Genomic DNA, 18,522 nt, shown 5'->3' on the forward strand with positions numbered 1-18,522 from the left:
CGCAACGCGGTTTACTGAAGAACCTGTACAGCGGTGTTGGTTTGTTCCCGCGTTTCTTTACGTTCCGTAACCTAGATGGCGCCACCATACCGTGGCAAGCGTTTGGTTTGTTGTTGCCCGCATTTAAACCTGGCTTGTTTTTGTTCTGGGAGAAAATATTCGTTCCCTGAAACAGTGCTCGCTCGACAAATGGGGTCACGTAAGACACCGTTGCTTGCGTCAATCGGCCAGTGTCTTCTGAGACAACCCCAAGCCCCGTAGTGCTGTGCAGCTAAACCAAGCATGCTGTGCGCAGTACGAACAGCAGAACGCATCAGTACTTCTATGTTTACATGTGCTTTCGTAACTTCCACTGTTTGTCCCATCATTCTTATTGCTTTGTAAAGAATGTGCCCTAAATTTAAGCGCAAATCGCTCGTTCGTCTAGTTTGTAAGCTCTACCTAATTTGCGTCTGCTTCTGCCAGCCTCCGCCAATCGCAGAGCTTAGCTCATGTGACATCATAGGTTCTGTTGCGGGAAATGAGCTGGTGGGTCGCATGACCATTCCCGTTTTTCCTAATTATGTAGCTTATTTGAGCGAAGTTTACGTTAAGGGGGGACGTGGCTTTCAAAATCAACGTTTTTATTTCTGAGTGGATTTTGATGAAAATTGGCAAAGCAACTGGAAATGCTTCTGTGATAACACCATAAAAATTTCAAGATAATATTTTGGTAACTTTTTTATTTATTAAATTTTCTTTCTGTTCCGCTTGTACCGAGCTTGAGCGACTTATAAAACGCGATAGAAAACTTGTTCGAAGTGCTTTGCATTCCCAAATGAATGGGCGAGGTCGTGACAGTTTTAGAATTTTTTTTTACAAAACAATATTTTTTAGTTTTCATTTTTTTTAGAGGTTAATGTGCAACAGGCATGTCGACTGTGAACGACTATTTGAATAAAAAAGTCACAAAAAACAAATCTGGAAAACCAAAAGTGTCACGACCTGAACTGTTCATCAAGGAATGTAATGCAAGAAACGGAATCAAAATAGACCCAGTGGTCACGAAGAAATCCCTGGTACAAGCGACATAGGTGGCAAAAAAAACTGTTTTGAGAAAACGGCTTCCGAAGTTGCAACATAGGTTTCACTTATCAAAAGTCGCCACGGTTGCAGCCTTTCATGTCCTTTTGAACATGGGGCTTCTGGAAGCCCTTGCCTTGAAATTGGAGTGCCTTTTACAGCCTTTCTCTTTCCAGAAAACATCATTTTCAGCTCCTCCGTGAAGAGTACATACCCCCTTTGCAAACCAAACGGAGGGGAAGATGGGTTTCAATGGGCTTTCAATGCAAAGTAGGTTAGCTGGTTGGCTGTATCGCACTGGACAACCTCCTTTTGCAGTGTTGTCACCATGGCAACAAGTTAAGCATTTTTTTTTTTACTTAAATTTGAACATTTTTGGCTTTTTTTATGTTTTATCTTGCCTGGCACAGCAACTTAGTACTCATACGTGCAGATGTTCATTGCCAAAAGCTTGCATACCACAAGGATGAAAATGAGCTACTTTGAAGCTTGGTAGAGTATTCTGCATAACTCCCAACTTCAATGCAAGAGCATATTTTTTTTTTTACTACTTTTGACATTCAAGGCATCCAATATTTCTCGCAGCACATCCAGTATGCCCTAAGCAATGGTATCAATAATTTCCCTTAAAAAAATGACTGTTAAATGCTGCCACAGTAACGTACATTTTTAACGCAGAGAGCATATTTTTATTCCTATATTTGCATGAAAATTACAAGTGCACGGGAAACATTGCGCAAGAAAGGCGATATGGCTCGCCCGCATCGCAGCGCACGCTTACCGCGACATATCAAACTTTGATTATACCTGATATGGCTGGTCAGGTCGCTTTTAAGATTAAATCTAACGTCGCAGGCATTAATTACAACTACTGGCGTTCAATCGTAACCGGTTGCCCAGTCATGTGATGCTCCATTGCGCGTCGGCTATGCCGTGCGCGCCGCAGCGTTTGACGCGTCGACCGTTTCTTTCTCAAGGCTAGCGAGCCCACAGTCAAAACACAGCAATAACTAAGCGTGTAAACATCGCAAATCCGACTAAAAGTTCACTTCACGAACCACTATCGCGCGCACACCGCGTCACGCTCCAAGGTCTGGCGACGGTAGAGTCACGCGCACCACGAAGCGTTCGATGACCTCCGCCTTTCGTGCCACACAACTTCCCGTAATCTGGCTCGTTATCTCTGGCATTCCCATCGCGATAACGTGCGTGTTGAATACCACAGATTGAACAGAAACTCGGCCGAGCGAAGCGGCGAAAATGAACTCAATCCGCTCGCTACGCAGCTCAGGCGGCCGCCATCTTGCGTTGCGCCCGCGACATCCAATCAGGAGGGTCGTTGTTCTGCGCCCCAACCGGAGGACCAATCGCGCTTCAGCATCAATTTCTAGCTTCGTTTGTGCGTCGTTTCTTTTCTGCCGTTTGTGCGTTTGTGAATGAACGAAGATACAAGAGACGAGCGGAACCGGAAAGACGATCGCTCGGCCGATCTAACCATATCAAAATGGCCGCGCCCGGTGGCACCGTTGCGGAGATAGAGCGCTCCGAAAATTGCCGTTTTTTCGCCCTTTTGCGCTGATAATTTGTCACCGCGCCTGACAAAAGTATTTTTTTTATGCCACTTTGCGACGCTTTTCAGCGTAAAAACTTTGCAGACACACAGAATAGGAAACATAAAAGCCGAATATGTGGGTTTCAAAAAAACGATGTTTTGGTCATTTTTCCGAAGTTGAAAGCCGCGTCCCCCCTTAAAAGTGGTGTCAGTATGATTCTAACGAGACAATCTTTTGAATGAACCAAACTTGTGTTTTCTCTTCATGGCTCCTTTAAGTTGCTAAATCTTGTTGATCGTAATTACGTAGTGGCGTCGGTCGTAATGATGTAACAGGTTGTTGGCACAAAGCCACGAGACAGGATGGCTGGATTTGAAGGCCTAGTGCCATCACCAAAAGAAACCAGCAACTTTTGGTGGCAGTCGTAAGGGAGTGAAAAGCGATATAGTGAACACCTAGTGCACTGTTAAAGATGCATTTTGCGTGCACTTTTAACAGAGTATTCCTCGAAGTTGATACAAAAGGTAACTACTTGTACCTGAGCTAATGACTAATTAACTAAGTGCCATCAAGTGTATTTGTATTGCAGTCAAACCCTGTGATAACGAAATTCCACAAATACGAAAATCCTGCTGCAATGAAATATTTTCAAATCGCCAGTGAACGACTATAGAAGCCTATGTATTTCATATTTCGCAGCAACGAAATGTTTTTGGAAAGTGATCCCAAGTTAACGAAGTTCGCTGCAAGTCCAGTTGGGGTTTTATCTACCCATTTGAGGCTAAGTGTCTAGAAAGTGCTCAAATGCATTTTTTTCAGACTAAAAGTGCGCAAACTTCTGTCACAGCGCACTTGTATGGTCGCCGACATATTTGTTTACAAAAAAAAAAAAAAAAAAGACCATGCAGCAAGCGGCCATAGAGCCAGCCTCGCAGCGACACCACCAGGGGGCGACACATGGTGATTCACGACATGACTTTGGCTTGGACTACCGCTGAACTGAGTGTGTGCTTTCGTATTGTGTGTGGCGATCAGCCCATTTGCTCCCTCAGCCTGCCCAATAGCGCAAGTTTTTATAGCTACAAGATAAGGCAGCCATCACTGCCCAAGTGGAGGAAGGGAGGGTAGCACCGATGAGTTTGGAGCGACCTGGCAGCTCAATCTACCATTTTTAAAAGCAAGAACAACTCTAATGGCGCATGTGCTCAAAACAAAAGCGACGGCTGTGGCCTTCCCGGATGTCAAAAAAAAAAGCGGTGCTCACTTAGTTTTGTGAACAGCATTAGAACGAAATGCCACTGCCTGGTAAAGTTCGTCAACAGAAGCTGGACTTCATTTGCGAGCACGAACATAGTCAGTGCTAACGACCATGGAGAAAAAATGTGCAGAGAAAGCGAACCCGCACGATGTTTCGGACACTATCAGACGCAGTTGTTCTTAGGTGTGCACGACGACTAGCAATGAACTAACTCGTGTATAGTGACAGCTGAGCCGTGAAGTTGTTGTAAGGTAAGGCTCGCAAGGTATTGTAACAGATTTTCGGAAATTTTCAGTTTGCGGGTGATTTTCTCAGCGCTTGTGTTTCATTCTCGCAGCAACGAAATTCCCACGAAAGCGAATTTTTTGGCTTTCCCCAGTGGTTTTGTTATGGCAGGGTTCGATTGCATTGAACTTTGGAATGTCTCGAAAATAATTCAAGTTCTCGAATGTGTCATTCAACTTGAACCCAAGTCAGGTATTATTCACTTCAAAATATTCAAAAGTCACAGGATCTAAAAGCAAACGTGAAATAGTTGTCCTACCTGGCTGTGGAGCGTTGTACAGGTCGGACTGCAAAAACGGGTAAGCACAGGGCACGTCAGTCTTTTGGAAGGGGCAGAACACCTCGTTGGCTTCAAAGGTGCCAGACACCAGAGTCATGTGGAAAAGCCTCGGTGTGAAGTCGAAGTCCAGGGTGCCTGCAAAGAGCAAGTCAGGGAAGAGGATTTTAAGTCAAATAAGACAATGCAGCACTCCATTACACGAGCAACATGTGACTTGTTAAAGGAAACATGGTTGTCATCATGTGGCACAGAAAATCCATCAAAATGCTTATTGGGCACTGCAACAATTTTTGGGTGTAAAGTTTTCTTCTGGGTTCCGTGATATGCAGTACACTGCATATCAATCGCAGTACACTGCAAAATTATTAACAGAATAAATGTTCACCAAAAACTAGGTCTTCGAAGACAAAATATGAACAGTCCCTTTAGGATAACCACTGCCTCGGTCACAGACAATACGAGATTTGCTTAGATCTGTGCTAGAGAATAACGTCAGTGGGGCATTCATTTGGCATATGCTTGTGTGAAAGCATCTGGTGTAACTAGTCAAACCCAGACATATTGAACCCGGATATACTGAACAAGGATATACAGAACCTGGACATATCGAATTATTGCATATATCTGCGTTATTTAAGCTTGAACTTTCTTTATTTGTTATAGCAAAAATCATGCTGCCATGTACTTCTAGTTAAAAGAACAATAACTATCACTTATGTATTGATGTCTTGCCTCAAATATGCATAATCTTGACAAGTATAAATACTGCCACCAGATTTAGAAGTTTAGAAAAGCTGTGCCTATATAAACACCTTGTTCAAGCATTTTTTTTAACTTTCTGCATGCGTACCTCTCCTCCTCACTAGGCTATGCCCCCCCACATCGCTTTGACCGCGTTACCACATTCCGTCCCATGAAAGCCTTGACCACAAGCAGCTTCACTCTTAAAATGACATTGCTCGAGTTACGAACTCGAATACTTTCCATCACTCAGCGGAGTGAACGCTGAAATAGGAAAAATTTTAAAAGCGGCCAGGAAGGAGGGATACTCACTATCCAGGAGCGAGACAAACAGGTGCTGTTTCTTCTTCTTGTCCCCTCCGAATGCGTCCCAGAACGCCCGCAGCTCGAAGCCCTCCCTCACTTCAGTCAGCTTCGGCTCCGCATCCTTGGACATGGACATCTCTGCTGGAGTCCTGCGTCCACACAAATGGCACAGGGTACGATAGGATCGCTGGTGCACTGGTTGTCCAGTGCTGTGGTTGCAGGCAGATCTAGCACTGCGCATTCCTGCCAGCGAAGACACATGAACCGCTGACCCCATCTACAACCCACAACTTGCGACCACGGCAATGCAAACTGGAGGCCACTGCATTAGTAGCAAAGGCACAAGTGGACCGCATTCCCACTGCTAGAAGGAAAATAACACTGGGAAATACCTTGTCATTTGTGACATCACTGGAACAAGTGTGGAACAAGTGCACAGACCCAATCACTCAATTGATTGTAGGGTTTAACGCGCCGACGCAACGCAAGCAGTAGGCACGCCGTAGTGGAGGGCTCCGGATTAATTTTGACCGCCCGGGGGTCTTAACGTGCGCCGAAACCTCGTACACCCGGGCGTTTTTGCTTTTCACCTCCATCAGAAAAGTGGCCGCCGTCGGGAATCGAAACCACGTTTTCGTGCTCAGTAGCACAACAGCTTAGCCACTCAGCCACCGTGGCAGGTTACTGACCCAATCAAGACAGGTGGTCTTGCGGCCTTGATTTCATTACACACCTACCTCGAAGACTGTTCCCACAATGTTCCACGGTGCACCACTAACACAGAAAACATCTGTGATGACACATGTGCTTGATTTTATGCATACGAGAAATTTAAGCAGGCAAACTTCACAAAAAGCAAAAAAAAAATTGTAAAGGAAACAAAATTTATGCCCTAATAAATGCCCTTTTAAAAGTACGCGTTTTTTTTAACTTCTGTTTTCCAGTTCAACTTTCCTGTTCAACACAATGGTAGTAGCAACTAGCTGAGGGAAAGATTCTAGGAATAATATAAAGAGACAAAGAAGAGCAACAGCGCCCCGTGCTCCGGGACTTGTTTCCCTACAGGCTGCTATAGAAGTGTGCAGCTGCGATTACGTGTAACCTCAATACAGCAGTCACTCATTAGGAGGCACACTTCAATATGGCAGTTGCCCCTTACTCTTCGACGACTGCTTTGGCCGCGGTGGATGCGACCTCCCGGGCGTGGCGGCTTGACTTGGCCCCGTGCCACAGGTAGGTGCGGCCGCTGGCCCGGCTCAGCACGACAAAGGAGCCCCGGCTGCGCAGGTTCTGGACCCCGACCGGCGTCTCCACCAGAGCTGCCTCCAAGGGGCACTCACCACGAACCACAAACATGCGCCAGTCCCCTGCACAAACACCACCACGTGACGCTTGCACTAACACTACCAGTGCAACACGTGTGCAAAGCTGGGGTGGAAAGTGTACGCAGAACAGTAGCAACTTGGAACAGGAAGACAACACAGGATGAAGCACATCGTCCTGTGTTGTCTTTCTGGTCCTTGTTGCTACTGTCCCATGTTTAAGCACTTTCCACTTCAGCTATGCAGCACCAACTAGCCCCTATTGATGACCGGTGCAACGCTGTCACCCGCAACGTGTGGTTGGAAATGCTGATACCGGTACAAAAACTCATTCCAAATTTTTACACCGCAATCATGTCATGCAAATTTTTATTTCAGTGACAATCATGTTAAGCAAAGCATACGAACTGAAGCCACCTCTTACAAGGTTTATTCAGTACTAATTCGAAGTAAAAAACTCAAGGTAATTTTAGAAAAAAGATGGCAAGTTGTCAGCAAGGCCTCAACCTTATTAGGGCTCGTGAAACTACGCTGCCGGGAGTGTGGCCCTTACGTTGGCACCTCGTAAAGGTTGCAGCACATAGTCTCTCAACAAACCTGAGTCAGCGGGTTCCTCTTGCCGCTTGCCACTGTAGACAACCATCTTGCCCTTGAAGAGGTTCAAGAAGCAGGGTGGTTCCCTGCCCTGCAAGACGCGCACCTGGGAGAGAACAAAATTTTTCCTTAGCTATGCAAAGGGCATGCCTACATAACACCGGGGCTGAAACTTGAAAACAGTCTTCACTTTGGACTGTTCACACTTCCCTTACCCAATGCAGAGCTACCCTAACCCCCATCACGCACCTTAGTATGACTACACACAAGCTACTTACGCGCATCAAAGACATTCTTGAGCTTTACAAGTCCCACGCAACAACTGAGGATGTTTGTAACTGATATTTAAGGTGATTGGTGCCGTCTTAAGCAGCGGTGTTGGCCCTAAGAACGGACAATGGGGGAGCGAGACAACTCACGTGAGGTCCCCGCTCCTCGTCCAGCTCGATGGTGAGCAGAGCGCAGGCCCCCTGCTCGGTAACTGTGGAGTCGCGGCCGTGCCAGAAGAAGTACGCACATCGCTCACGCCCAGCCGCCACGTGCCGCGACCTCTGACCCGACAGGTGCCGACCTGCAAGAAATGGAGCAGTGAAAGTAGCGCCACTTTCCAGCACCATCGCAAGAGGCTGCTAATAACACTTCGACATCTGCCCGCTGTCTATACTCCCTTACTACTCAATTTTGACAGAGGGCAGGACAACGAAAAAGCGTGGAAACCTATGCATCACTACAGCCTCTGCAGTTATTAACAAGCCCAGGACTTCTGGCTTCACGCACGAGATACACCAGTTATTTTTTTTGACGCACTGTTATGCCATGTCTTGCCTGAGGAGTTGTGTACCAGCTCTGTTCTTCATCTCTAAATGCAGCTAGGACTGCCGCTATATTCATGTTTCGCAACTGAAATATCAGTGTCAATTTGAAACAGCTTTCGGTGCAAGCCAGTAACATCTACATCTCAAGTTCAAAACAGTGTACAAAATTTCCTCGTCCAAAAGCAGATGCGGCCCGTACCTGTTGTGTTTAGTCAGTTTCACAGTTCAGTTGCACATAAACATTTACGAAACACCCTTCAACCTTCAGTACACCTTATCACTTGAACAGATGTTACCAAGCTGGTTAAAGCAAAACCGCTAATGCCTGAGGTTACGCAATGAATTGTAAATCTGTTTGCTGTTGATGCATCTGTGAAATAAAACTTCCCAACAACGAATGTGGCACTAGATTTTAAAAAAAATAAAGAAAGAGTGCAGTGTCTAAGAACCGGAGGACATTTGCTTGAACATAAAAGATGTCACAAAAAACACAAGAACGCGCTACTTTAACAATAAAAGTTGTTCGTGCTCATTAAACAACCATGTCCCCTATGGACAGGTTCCAATTAAGAAGTGCAACACGCAAAATTATGGTGTTATCACAGTGAAGCAGTGTAAGTTCGGGAAAAAAGTTGACACACCCCTCCCCTGCGCAGTATGAAAAGTAAAAAGTAGGTGAAATAAATAAAAGTAGGTAGGTAGGCCAAGGCGTTATATTACACACAAATCTTTGGGTATGGTGTACAATAAGGCTAGGCGTGATCCATCAGTAAAAAAAAAAATCTATATAAGGCGAAAATGATAACGCTATTTCAAAGACCAGCATGCATGTTCCCATCAAAATCTTTCGCAAGTCAATATATTTCTGCCATCTTACCTGTCTGCGATACCGAGTACTGCCACCGGACCACATAGGTGTCGCCACTGTGGAACTGGCCATAGCTCGACTCCGGAAGGGCCTTGTGCTCATATTCAGTGATGTGCCAGACCTAAAATACAGTCGAACCTCGATTTTACAAATTTCCCGAATTAACGAACAAATTCGGATATTCGGTCACAGTTGCACGTGAGCTAATGCTGTTTGGTTTTACGAATTTCCCGATTGGTTCCAACGACTGTTAAGTTGAGGTTCAACTGTATCACTCAAGATTTACGTAGTGCAAATAAAAGGAGCTTTGGTTCATATTATTCAAAGTTATCAAGATTGCAGAACGCTGAGCGGAGAGCATTAACCATCACCTCTTGTGCCCAAGCACTTGTGCAGTCAGAGAAGCCACAATCAATGCACAATTTGGGGCAATGGCTCATTTGTGGACACCAAATCACGTGCCAGAAGACATTTCTTATATCTGCGGGATGTGATCAGTGCTCTAAGGCATACCACAAAAGCCCCTCTCTTCACAATAACCCGGAATTTGGAACAAGTGCAACCATTGCAGACGAGCTCAACCAAGTGCACTTACAATGACGGCACATGGCTTGAGTGTTGAAGCAACAATGGCCACGAAGAAAGCCATTGCGCAGTACTAACCAGGGACACGTTAAAAGTTCATGACAGGCATGCTTTCGTATCTAAGCTACTCTAGAATGAACTTTGTATGAACTTTGATCGAACTCCGAACAGAATGCTAAAGACATTTTTCACCTGTGAGCTTTGCGAAGGCCTACCTTGATGGCAAGGGTGTTTATGTAGTACTGCCGGCGCTCATCTGTGTCATAGTACTCCAGTCCTCTGCCCAGGTGGGAGCCTGAGAGCTCAAGGTCTGGTTCTTTCGGGCACCTCTCCAAAAGCTCCTTCGCATCACAGGGCTTCAACTCAGAGTCCAGAGATTCAGCCTGAAAATGTAACAGTAGTAAGTGGTCTGGACTGTATCTAGACATGTATGGCAGCACTAACATCTACCAACACCCACTCACACCAGAATAAGAAAGGGTCTTATACATAGCCCCCCCCAAATGACACTCCAGTGAATGTCATGCCTTAAAGGTTCGACTTTCTGCTAAGTTGTTAAAGGACACCATCTTGTGCTTTTTCTATGCAAGGTGCAACCACTAGAAGAGAAGGCCTTGGAAGAACAGAAGTGTGCTCGTGATCAACCACATTATCACGATTTTTTTCTTTAAGGGGGCAGACTGGTCTTAGAGCTATTTTTTTATTTACCAACCAATTTTAATGGAACTGCACTGCATTATAGAGTTCTTTGTGCTGATTTCACATCTACCATTAAATTTTTTGTAAGTTGATTATATTTTGAGTTAATTGATCATTAATTGCCATTATTTTGGGTCACAGTTACAAAATAACCACTCCATACAGAATGGCAATTACCACGTGGCTAGGCAGACAAATGACTAAAGAATACAACATAGGAAGAACTGTTTTGATTCAGCTATTTTTGGTCGTTTTACAACACAGTGAACTTCGCTTCTCCCGCGCTGTGCCAGAAATGGATCGCAGGTGGTGCCAATTGAACGCAACAATAATTTTCCAAAGCCTCCATTTGAAAAATGTTTCCAGCATTGTATTCTCCACACATTTCGGTATCAGAAGCAAAAAGAGTTACAGTTGTACCTGCTCTGGGTGCCAAAATATCTGAGGACGAAATGCTAGCTTTGCATTGCAAGAAAAGTGCCATTTCACCATTTAATTCTGCGCTAACTGAGCTGTAGAGTGCACTTTAAAATGCTATTATAATATAACAAAATATCGTGCCTTTCGTTGAGGAAATTTACAGGCTGATAGAAAAATGGCCGTGGAGGCTGAAAATGCCATTTTTCCGAAAACGCTTTTTTTTACCGTTTTTCGGCCCCAAAGACCCAACTGCCCCCTTAAAAGTGGACAATCAAAAAAAAAAAAAGAAGACTTAGAAATTAAGACCCTTTTTAGTCAATTTAGTCAGAATCATATGTTATGCCACAGATGCAACAGCAACACATTCCATCGTAGTGAGTGGTTTTAGCGTATGCTGACTGTCATCACCTTTGCGTGATCACACTCAGGTTTCTTTTTTTGTTGTTGTTTATGTGTGTGCATGAGTGTGTCTCCAAATTTCCCTAGTTTCCTCCTTGCCAATTTTTCAAATTTTCTTATTTTCAGACAGACCTTCCCCTTACTAGCAGTTTTTCAGATTTCAAAGGAATTTTTCGCATGTGAAGGAAAGAAAGCATGCCATACAGGCAGCCTGAACTTGAGGAGCAAAAGCAAACACATAAACACATAAAGGGAGATTCTGCATGGCATCTTTATATTGCGGATTACGCAGCATACAACACTGGTACCGTGCTTTGACGTATTTAAGGTGAGCCTTAACAAAAGTGGTCATTTTAAACATTGTTTTGAATTATCACATCTACACGAGCCAAAGTATTAGTACTACTCAAAAACAACAACCAGCAAATAATTCTGTGAAGCTCTAAAAGTACGCTTATTTTTTTACTCTTGAACTAATACTGAAGAACGCACAGATTTAGTTTACCAGAAATGTGCAACAAATGTCATTTTACAATTTCTTTCCTTTGTCTGCCCAAACTTGCTGTTGCAGCCAATACAGTTTGCCCATCGAGGAACAACCAATTTCAATTGAGGATAGAGGTCCTTGGTTGCACACAGGGCTCGGCTGCTCGACCTTCTGAATCCAACTTCTGAGAACGTTGTGGCATATTTGAAGAACTGACACCAACAGTGCACCGAGTCAAGTACTTTCACAGCTTCACTTACTCAAAGCCACATGACACACAGAAATAAGCTTTGCACAGACCCAGAACATTTCATTATCCCCGTTATTTTGTCGTAAAGAGCACAATGCAACAGAGGGAAGCTTTAGCAGTGGCACAAGGCACGACAAGGGGAACAGCCTCGTGCTCTCAGTGACCAACCTTGCTGTCTTCCTTGGCCTTGTTCTTCACCCGAATGAGCTTTGCGTCATCCGGCCAGTCGAGGAACTTCTCCTTGAACAGGACGGGTTCCATGTGCTGGTTGACCTTGGCGAACAGAGTCCAGTTGGGCCGCACATCGCTCGCCATGGACTTCTGCTCCTCCGGCCCTTTGGTGCAAAAGGACACAGGGGGTGAAAGAAAAAAATACCACTGGTCAAGCAACTACTGCTGTCTGTTTTAAAGGGGACACTGCTCTTCAAACATCTCCTTTTAATTTTCAACTTAACTCTGAAACTTGCCAGTCTTGCTGCTTTTTCACCACTGATTTCAAATATGCCATTATTTTTTGAGTCAGTCAATTAGTTCCCAAGATAATTAGAGATACATAATTAGCCATTTTTGGAGGAACAATATACAACAGTGCTAGTCGTAAAACTGATCATATTTTCCAAAACTATGAACCCTGGTGAGTACAATAAGAGAATCGTTTTTTTTTCTTTTATGCACCACTTGGAGCTAATTTTACAGCTCATTAAATTTTGGTGGCACCAGTGGCAAGAAACCAGTTTGAATGCCTATTTCAAACACTTAAGTTTAATGAGCTGTAAAATTATTGATTGATTGTGGGGTTTAACGCGCCGACGCAACGCAGGCGATGAGGCGCGCCGTAGTGGAGGGCTCCGGATTAATTTCGACCACCTGGGGATCTTTATCGTGCGCCGAAATCTCGTACACACGGGCGTTTTTGCTTTTCGCCTCCATCAGAAAAGCAGCCGCCGCGGCCGGGAATCGAACCCGCGACCTCGTGCTCAGCAGCGCAACGCCTTAGCCACTGAGCCACCGCGGCGGGTGAGCTGTAAAATTAGTTCGAAGCGATGCATCAAAAAAACTATTCCCTTATTGCAATCACCAGGGTTCATAGTACAGTGTAGACCGCTTATAACGTGTGTCGCGGGAGCCGCCAAAATCCGCACTATAAGCGGTACCGCACTATAACCAAAACACGCGCGAATTCACCCACATCGCCACCTATATCTCAAGTCAACCTATATTTATCATCACTCAAACGCACAGCACTTAAAAACGAAGGCACGGTCTATATTTCGTATTATTTTTAACATCAGCCGCTGCTGCAGGGCAAAAGCGCAGTCTCACAAACGGCGAGCGCGCCTTTAACTTCCGTTGTGTTTGTTTTGAGACCATGGCTGCGTTTTTAGCGTCTATGAACAGATGCCGCAAGACGTGATAAGAACGCCAGCGGGATTTTTTTTTTACCCCACCTTGTGTTTACGATGCCGAAGGCGGCTGCTTATCAGCGCAACGTACTGGTGGTGGAAATCTTCGGCTTCGCGCGGCTCGAATGTTCGGAAAGGGAAAGAGCGGTGGCTTATCTGCAACAACGTTCTAAAGCGTGAACTGCGTGGTAGATTTGGTATCGCGAAAACGTGCAGTGCACGCCAGCACGGATACAACTGGCGTGGTGTGGGCGGCGCGGTAAAAGGCGGCAACATGGCGTCGGCACTGGCCGTGAAGCGGTGCAGGCAGTTCCATGGCGACCGCTTCTAACCGCTCGCTGAAATGCCGCACGGGGCGCAAGCGAAGATTCTCATGCAAGAAAAGAGCTAATAATGTGGGCGAAAAGTGGAATATAAACTGCCATCCACGCTGCTTGTGAAAGCGCCCATCAAAAAATACCGCGGTGGTAAGCCTAAACATCTCTGGCGCGGCTAGCCGGCTCGGAGCGCTTCGAATCTCCCGCCATTAGGTACGCGTCTCCCCATTGGTGCAAGTCGTCAGGCTCCTCCCACTGCTACGCGAAGAAGCCATCGCGAGCGCGGAATCGTCGACACGAGCACGAAAAAAACAAAACAAAAAACAACAAAAAAAACTCACGCGCAACGCCGATGTGCACGATTCGTGCGCGAAAACGGGCCATGCGGTTCGCGATTAATAAAATCAACTTGCCGCGCGCGGATGGGGAGTCTGTCGCTATCTTCCGAGGTGCATCAATCAAGGTCAGTTGTGGTTATCAGGCACGCGCGAACTAAAGGGTGCCTATTTTTTTTTCTTTGGGTGTCTACGTTAGAGGAGGGCAAGGGGTGCACGCTGCGTCAGATGGCCGATTTCATCCTTTCTTTTTTCTTTTGCTACCCTAAAACGATGCCTCAGCTGCGCCGGTCGATCAGCAGACCCGCCGAAAAACCGCACTATAAACGGTATTGTGCTTCGGCCAACCGCATCTTAAGCGGTATGCTTATGCATTGAGTTCTATGGGAGGCAAACCGGTGGTCGCAAAAACCCGCGTTATATCCGGTCCCGCACTATAAGCGGTTACGTTATAAATGGTCTACACTGTATTGGGAAATATGAAGATTACAGTTCTACGACTAACACTGTCTTTCCTATTGCTCCTCCAAAAATGGCTAATTATGTCTCATTATCTTGGGAACTAATCGACTGACTCACAAAATAATGGCATATTTGAAATCAGTGGTGAAAAAGCAACAAGACACTGGCAATTTCGACAGAGTTTACTCAAAAATTAAAACAAACTGTTTCAAGAGCCACGTCCCGACCCTTAACGCTCAAAACCTACCCAGAAAATTTGTGCCACGGGTGCACCAAGGGTGAAACTAAAATGCCTACGATGATGAATTTCACTCTAACTGGCACATCGCTCAACCTTCCCTTGCAAGACTTTCTTGTCTTTGATCATATTTGCCAAGACCCAAGCGATGATGGAATGGGATCGGTTAAAATATTGACACCTGCAAAGTTGTTGAGGGTCAAAACTACGTCACAGAACTGCATAATACTTGCAAATTTACTAATTTGAAGTCCAGGGAAACTGAAAATCCGTGCAGGCAGAGGGGTTCTTCAGATAAGGCCATTTTATGCAGGCATGACTGTGACAACTGGACAAGGATGACAACTTGAACAGAAACAAGTCTAGGCTACTGGGATCCTACTGCGCTGAACTATCGCTGCTGTAAACCTCCCAAACTTTAGTGATCTAGTGGGAGCAAGTTAAGGTGGTGCCTACGAGCATTTCACAGAGACAGCTCAAGCAAGACAAGAACAGCACAGGGGCTAATGTGTGGCACTTCATTTTTTGTTCACTGCTGCCTGTTGCTTGCTGTAAACTGCCATTAGTAATGTGAACATAATACACATCACAACGCAATCACCAGCCAAGGTAATCCAATCAGGGCGATCCTCCCACTGCACGCTTCACGGGTCTCAATCGAACTCCCCTAGTGCTGGCCACACTCTCTCAGCTATTGGAGACAACCACGCACTGCCTTTCTTGTTAATTAACTCGCCTCCCTTCTACCCCACTTCACTAGTGCAATTAATTCCGCCTCAGTTAAATTTGATTTCCTAATTTATTCGAGGAAATTGTAGTGGTTCCTCACTGACACTGGTGCAGTCCGATTGCAATTTGCTCTGGGCAGGGTCAATTCAATTTAACCGCTTAGTTTGACAAAATTGGTTTGTCTCATCAAGGTTTCAAGATGTGCACTTGGAATTCGCTAGACTCGACTTTCTAATTAATAACGACCGTGCTTTTGCAGCATTCAGCAGTGGCAGGGTACGGCGCTGTGCCCCTAGGGCAGAAACAGGGATTCAAGCTGGCCACATAACAAGTGGGCACTTTTCAGTTTGCCTCATGGTCTCGTGGTCTCATGGCACTCAACCTCTTCCCCCAAATTTTTGCTTTCCCAACAGGAAAGAAAGAAGTTGCATCCTGTTACTTAGGGTAGGCCAGATATTGTCTAGGTATTGGCTACAAGCTTGGACGAGTGAAGTGCCAGGGTGTCTACCAAGTTTACGTTTTCAAATTCCCCAAGTTTTCCAGGTTTTACCTGAGTGACACAGAACTGTTTTACGCCAGCCTGGGCTGAGACCAATTCACCAGCTGCTGTCACTCTCTAAAAAGCACTTTATAAAATAAAATATGACATAATAAAGTTTGAATGCTAACCAGTAACTTTTATCTCATTCAAAAAAAAAAAGACATTACAGTGTGGCAGTAAAATTCACAGTGAATGAAATATCGAAAAAAATGGTAAAGCCGTACTGCCATGTTCTCAGCTCGCACTCAATGCCTCAGTGCTGTATTTCACTGCTTCAACGAGTTTATTTTGGTTTGGATGAGGGACACGTGCATCTTAAACACTGTCACGTTAGGTGCCCTTAAGCGCCGCCATACTTCTAGCATCAAAGTGCTGCGCAGGACGAGTGGGAAAAGTTTCTTTGAGATTCACATTGGAAATCAGAAACGCCTCAACTACACCCTGCTATGCTGACTCCACGTAAAGTTCTTTTGGCGCGCAGCGAAAGCTACGGAGCCAAAATATGATGTCTTTCTATGCAGTGGAATATAGTGCTGGCTTGCAGTTGAAAGTAATTCTTAAGACGTATTTTGAACACAGCTGCAAGCTTTTAAAGTTGAAAATTAAGAGAAACTTTTTTTTTTTATTATTATGCCAGATTCACAACCAAACGATTCGCAATGTGCGTCAACAAGAAACCACAGTAGATGGTGCCAGGTGTTCCAGCATAGGGTTGAAAGCTACCACTGCCTCCACCCCTGTGGAATCCCTTACGCTGCCACAAGCTATTGCGGCGCGCAACGTTTTCTTCCGCCTTTCAGGAGTCTGGGAAACACAGCATAACACAAGGGGAGCGTACGAGGGAGGGGGGGAATGGGGGGGGGAAATGGGGGGAGACTTGCAAGGCTGTATGAAGAGAGTTCTCACTGGAACGAGTGACTTCAGACGGTGCCATCAGCAACGGCTCCGGAGGGCTGTCCACTTTTGACGTGCTGTTGCTTGAGCCAGCATTACCGTGAATTTCACTTCCTTTATAAAGTACAGCTAATTTTCCCTGATAGAAGGACAAATTCCACAAGTTTTCCCTGAGTTTTTCCAGACTATTCAAAATCCTAAGAATTCCCGGTTTTCCAGGTTGCTAGACACCCCGAGTGCATCCCCAATCAACGCTCACCGGCTGCGGGGAAGAGTGGGTTGATGTCGCAGTCGGAGTAGTCGAATCCTGCCTTGCACTGCTCCTCAGCGAGCCGCACCGACAGGTCCCTCAGTTCGCTGGGCACCAACTTGCCCAACCAGACGTACACCTCGCTGCCAAAGTTGAACACAAATGCCTGCGTGGGAGAGCGGTGCCAAGTCAGGAGTGGCTGGGGAGAGCCTTGCACTCCTAGGCGATGAAAAACTCTAGGTCCCACTGTGTTATCACGCACCATTGGCAGCCTCATAGAAACACCACGATGAAAAGGGATGGACATACAAGCCCCAGCTGTCGCACTATGCAAGTGAAATTTAAATAATGGATGAAAAAGAGTGACCAAGAAAGAAAAGTGACACACACACAGTAGCCCTGAATTTCCCAGGCAGGATTGTTACATTGGTTTGCTATAGGGACCGGGCAGCTAGACGGGTGGCCCTGCCCCATGCCGCTCCTGTAGTTAATGGAATGAGCTGCCACATTGGAGTGCGCAGCATACCGTTGTTTTTGTCGCGTTTGCGCTGGCGCTTGTAATGTTCTGGTGTTGCGAGCAGATGTGTTTTGTAACACGGCATCTACCGTAATTACGCATGGAATGAAACAACTTTTTTTCCTGAAAATTCAGCATGAATTTGGGGGGGAGGGTTCATTATGCGGGACAAAAATTGTAACAGATTCTTAGAAGTTGAAATTTGATACAATAAAGTTGCTAAGAGAGGCGCAGCCAGAGCCTTACCATTTTCGCGAAAACACGTAGGTAATTATCTAATCAAATTTCATTTTAATCCCAGCATGCTAGTGGCCCCCTACTCGCCATGGAGCTGTCCTCCTTACTGAAGTCGCTTGCTGCCTCACATTTGTTGTTGGTCTACAGTGCACAGCCCCCAGTCCCTATACCAGCAATCTTTTCCACTTTAAAATCGGAAGCTGCCAAAACACGGCGAAAGTTGCAACGATCCAAATGAGCCCACCATAGCATGGAATATTGGTACAGTCACAGGCAACCAGGTTTAATTAATCAGCAGAGTGTACTTAAAGCAACAGAGGAGAGAGAAGGAGGAAGAAAGCACTTGCTGCGGAAATGCACACCCTGTAAATGAACAAGAAAATGGCAGAGACCTTGTCAGGCTGCAGCATCTCGACGCGTGGCTGCATGCCCCAGTACTTGTTGTAAGGAACCAGAGCGTCTCCCTCGACCGTGTACACCATGTTGGTGTCCACAATGGCCGCCTCGAACCTCTGGTGAGGGGGCAAAGCGGGGGACACGTTCACAAACAGAGCCTCTGGATTGCACTTGTTACAATGACAGCTTGAAGGACAAATCCACGTTATATTCCCAACTACCCCGTAAACACTCTCTGGCATGCTCTTGAGCAGATTAGGTAACTATAAGGTTGTACTT

The 18,522-nt window shown here is 45.6% G+C and overlaps 1 protein-coding gene across 5 annotated transcripts in view; it reads right to left on the minus strand.

Annotated features, from left to right (window-relative positions):
• Svil (Supervillin) overlaps nucleotides 1–18,522 on the minus strand; it is a 163,151-nt gene that overhangs the window by 7,851 nt on the left and 136,778 nt on the right. For all 5 annotated transcript variants that reach the window (XM_077699554.1, XM_077699553.1, XM_077699551.1 and 2 more), the window contains 10 exons: nucleotides 18,240–18,359; nucleotides 17,103–17,259; nucleotides 12,093–12,259; nucleotides 9,885–10,052; nucleotides 9,094–9,205; nucleotides 7,821–7,972; nucleotides 7,405–7,507; nucleotides 6,645–6,852; nucleotides 5,492–5,634; nucleotides 4,418–4,573 (listed from right to left, as the gene is read on the minus strand). In XM_077699554.1, the coding sequence (XP_077555680.1) occupies nucleotides 4,418–4,573; nucleotides 5,492–5,634; nucleotides 6,645–6,852; nucleotides 7,405–7,507; nucleotides 7,821–7,972; nucleotides 9,094–9,205; nucleotides 9,885–10,052; nucleotides 12,093–12,259; nucleotides 17,103–17,259; nucleotides 18,240–18,359 (1,486 nt within the window). The remainder of the gene's footprint in view (nucleotides 1–4,417; nucleotides 4,574–5,491; nucleotides 5,635–6,644; nucleotides 6,853–7,404; nucleotides 7,508–7,820; nucleotides 7,973–9,093; nucleotides 9,206–9,884; nucleotides 10,053–12,092; nucleotides 12,260–17,102; nucleotides 17,260–18,239; nucleotides 18,360–18,522) is intronic.

This window comes from Haemaphysalis longicornis, unplaced genomic scaffold, assembly GCF_048455015.1.
Source record: "Haemaphysalis longicornis isolate Haplotype H1 unplaced genomic scaffold, Haemaphysalis longicornis Haplotype H1 scaffold_2, whole genome shotgun sequence".
Classification (NCBI taxonomy): domain Eukaryota; kingdom Metazoa; phylum Arthropoda; class Arachnida; order Ixodida; family Ixodidae; genus Haemaphysalis; species Haemaphysalis longicornis.